This window comes from Crinia signifera, chromosome 1 (assembly GCF_055691185.1).
Source record: "Crinia signifera chromosome 1, ASM5569118v1, whole genome shotgun sequence".
Classification (NCBI taxonomy): domain Eukaryota; kingdom Metazoa; phylum Chordata; class Amphibia; order Anura; family Myobatrachidae; genus Crinia; species Crinia signifera.
Window position 1 is genome coordinate 351,810,092 of NC_139217.1, and position 4,157 is coordinate 351,814,248.

Genomic DNA, 4,157 nt, shown 5'->3' on the forward strand with positions numbered 1-4,157 from the left:
GAGTCTATACACTCAGCCCAATAAACTCCCGGTTCCCCCCCACTGCCCGATGAGTCACTCCCAGCACTGACCTGGAGCTTGACCGCAGCAGCCAGCAGTGGCATCGCCGCAGTGGGAGGCTGTCAGTGTCCAGGCTTTTCCAATCACCCAGATTCCGGGAGAGTCCTGGAATTCGGGTGACTGGAAAAGCCTCCTGGAGGGTTGCCACCAATTCCGTGAGAATCACGGAAAACCCGGGAGAGGTGGCAACCCTATAGGTTTATAGGGCTCAGCTGCCTGCCATAATGAACAGGTACTTGGCAATGGGTATATGCTTCCCCCTCTCTCTGTGCCTACTCCACAGTACAAATCACCACTTCACTACCTGAGTGTCTGGGTTGCTCCAAGTCAGCCCACACAGTTAGGAGCTGCTGGGGATCTACTGCAGATGTGGCCTACACAGTGACAATGCTTTATCCCTCTTCCCTGACCACCTGCTACACAACTTTTTCATACACTGCTATATTTAAAGTTATATTTCGCTGTTGAATTAAGGAGTAAACATTACGTTTTCTGTGAATCAATAAAAGCTATATTTTAATGCCCCATGATAACTTAATACTTGACTGTTACTTAATGTATACGGATGTGCTCTGTAGATGTGTTCTCTTTGTTGATCATGACATGCTTTTTTCTTTCTTATTTCAAACTATGTTCATGTACCATTTCGTGCTCTTTTTGCCATATTCTCAAATGTCAAAACCACTGTACCGCATGTGAACCATTATTACTTTTATTTTAATAAATATATAATTACTATTCTTTTTTTATGCACCATAGTCAAATTCTGTCTTCCTTGTTCATCTTCCAATGCTATATATCTCAGGCAGCACCCCTGGTATTACTGTTAGGACCACTTGGTATAGAATTCAGATTCTCTCTCTCTCGGAGACACTTAGAGAATTTGCTTTTGCGAGTGTACCAAAATCAGTCCCTATCTAATGGATAAAACCATGTGCACTGCAGGTGGGGCAGTTGTAACTTGTGCAGAGTTCAGATTTGTGGGGGTTCTTTTTTTTCTGTGCAGAAAAAATACTGTCTGCTTTTTCCACAGGATCTGGACTCATGATAGATTGATTCTAGGTCGACAACTATTGGTTGCCAGTCAAAAGGTTGAGATGAATGTTTTTACAACATTGTGAGCCGACATGTGCCGAAAGGCAGTATTTCTTACTCTATCATCCACTATGGCGTAGAGGGAGAATATAATAGTGTACCGAGCCCGAAGCATGGCGAGGCAGTACACTTAGACAGTGTCCATGTCGGCCTATGTTGACAGACGCCCCAAAACAGCATGTCTACATTTCCCATGTTGACAATATGACTGTAGACATTGTAGATCTAAAATACCATACCCTTTTTCCACTGCAATATAGATATCCGTTTGAAGTACAACCCCACCCAAATCTAATTCTCTCTGTACGTTCCATCTGCAGTACACATGGTTTTGTCCATTAGAGAGAATTTGCTTTTGCGAGTGAACCAGAATCAGGCCCTTAATCCTGACTATGGGGATAGGAAATATGAGGCAGGTGGTTCTGTTTTGTCCCATTCTAGCAATTGCCTGGGTCAATAATGCTGCCTCAGGGGCTTTATCGCTCCACCTTCTCTAGGGTCAGCTCCCTGCTCTGTCTGTAGTCTTCAATTGGTATTCCTGTTGTGTGTACTTCAGACAACCTTCATACATCCCCACCTGTTCCCCTGTGGAATGTAAATTTGGTTTTGCATAAGCATTACAAAAATGTTCTCTATTTGAAAACATGAATAAATGTGTTTAATTGCATTTAGAAAAATGGCTTGTACAGTAACTGCACACTCAACAATGTGTCTGAGTTACGTGTCTTGTAGACTCAATGGGGCAGATGTATCAAGCTTCAAAGTGATAAAGTGGAGCGTGCTAAACAACCAGCCAATCAGCTCTTACCTGTTATTTTTTAAACCCAGCCTTTAACATGGCAGGTAGGAGCTGATTGGCTGGCTGTTTATCACTCTCCATTTTATCACTTTGTGAAGCTTGATACATATGGCCCAATGTTACTATCCTAGTACATGTACAACATGAGCATAGTTTTAACTATAATCTAATTCTCCTTCAGCAATACCCTTGATTGTTGCCGCTGCAGTACAAGAGGAGCCACACAATTTGGACACCAAGGACATACAGACTGTCACCCTGGCAAAGGAACTGGCTCAAATACAACAATCTATGCAGCAATACAAAGATCAGAAGCAAGAACTAAAGTATGTTCATATCAATGTGGACATAATACCCATTTCACATTTTCTGAAAATTAGCCGCAAATCTGATAAATGGACTCCTTAAACCTATGCTCCTGTATTGCAACAAATACATGATTATGTTGTGGGTGTGATTCCTTACTGTTTCCCTTTGTAGTGGACATGAACTAATTACAGTATATTGCTTGCATTATTTGTGGTTGTGCTGGATTCTCTTCTTAATGTGTGTTAAAATCATTGTAGCTTTTTCTAATGGATAAACAAAAGAAAAATATATACCTACACCATGTTACTAAACTTTAAAATACCTTTGTCAGGGTATGTTCAAAACATTATATATGCATTGGAACAGAACAAAGTATCCTGCTTATTGACTAAAATAAAATGGTTCTGCTACCAAAAGACTTCATATAAAATAGGGTTGCTAAATGATATTTATATAATGGATAGCAAATCAATATTTGTAAAGCAGCACTTTCTCTCAACAAAAAAGATTCTACTTCATTTTCCCCCCGAACCCTAATGGTGTGTACACACGTTAGATGTGCCTTAAGATCCTATCCACGATCTGATCAGATAGGATCGCGGATAGGATCTTAAGGCACATCCGATTTACATCCTATCTTGACTATATAGTGCAGATCTGCACTATATAGACAAGGCAGCCAAGACTTTCTGGCTTCCGATACGTGAACGCGCACCGGGATCGGATCGGGATCGCAAGGGTTAAAACCCTTGTGATCTGCATCCGATGCCGATCCGATGTTGACTATATCGTCAACATCGGAAAGGAAATCGGACTGTGTGTACACAGCATAAGAATGAATGTAGTAGGAGACCCAAAGTACCAATAACGAGCAGCAGGCAAGGGTGTGGTTGGTGTTTGTCCTGCTGCAGGTTTAATAGAACAAGCTTTTAATTTTTGTAACTTTTTATTTTTGAAGAAGCTGGTGCAGGCATGCTGAAGTGCTAAGGAGGTGGCTGGAGGCAGAGGACCTTCTACTGGACCCGGATGACCACATTATTGCCAAAGAAATTTCTAATGAACTACAGCAGGTAGTGATAGCCCAAGTGATTTCTGGATTGATTATTTTCTATTCATGATCCTTCGTTATTCACAATTAATACAACCAGATGGGGTATTTTTTGGTCTAAAGAACCCACCATAATCATTTTGATCTTTGCTTTCTTATGTCAAGTTCTTCTACTATTCAACAAGTTTTAATGTAGTTATTTGTGTTACCCAATTGTATTTGTGCTACTTTAATTTTTAACATTTCTAGACCTTGTTCTTCCTTAAATTATATTTTCGTACTTTTTTTTGATGATTGGATGAATGGGGCAGACGGGGCTTGGAGACACGACTTTGCTGCACTGTGATTCATGCCATTGTGCAGCAGAGCCAAATCACACCATAGATTGATAATTGCATCATCAAGCTTGCACCTCTTTCAATGTGAAAGTAGCTAGGAACTGGGATGATGGTACAGTAATAGTTATGACTACTAATCACCAGTACTCCTTGAGCTACTGTGCTAAGTGGAGGTAGTCAGACATGCATCCATCTCTAGTTCAGAACATGTTGTTATAAAAATCCACTTTGCATTCATCTAATAAATTATTTGGATGTAGTAAATCAATGTGTTTTTAAATAACTGTTTTTTTACCCAGCTGTTATGGATTATGGCAGTGATTTCAAACTCCTAGCCCTCCAGCTGATACCAGCATGCCCTGCCACAATTTTAACAATTCAGTATATAAAATCTGTGGCAGGGCACGTTTATTTCCACAACAGCTGGCGGGCCATGAGTTTGACACCACTGGATTATGGGGTGTGTGTGTGTATATAGTAATGTAACATTTGTATATTCCCTTCACAG

General features: G+C 40.6%; 1 protein-coding gene across 2 annotated transcripts in view; it reads left to right on the forward strand.

The window, feature by feature from the left end:
* Positions 1 to 4,157, forward strand: part of SFI1 (SFI1 centrin binding protein) — a 40,831-nt gene that overhangs the window by 36,035 nt on the left and 639 nt on the right. For both annotated transcript variants that reach the window (XM_083147791.1, XM_083147801.1), the window contains exons 30-31: positions 2,136 to 2,280; positions 3,222 to 3,333. In XM_083147791.1, coding sequence (XP_083003917.1) covers positions 2,136 to 2,280; positions 3,222 to 3,333 — 257 coding nt within the window. The remainder of the gene's footprint in view (positions 1 to 2,135; positions 2,281 to 3,221; positions 3,334 to 4,157) is intronic.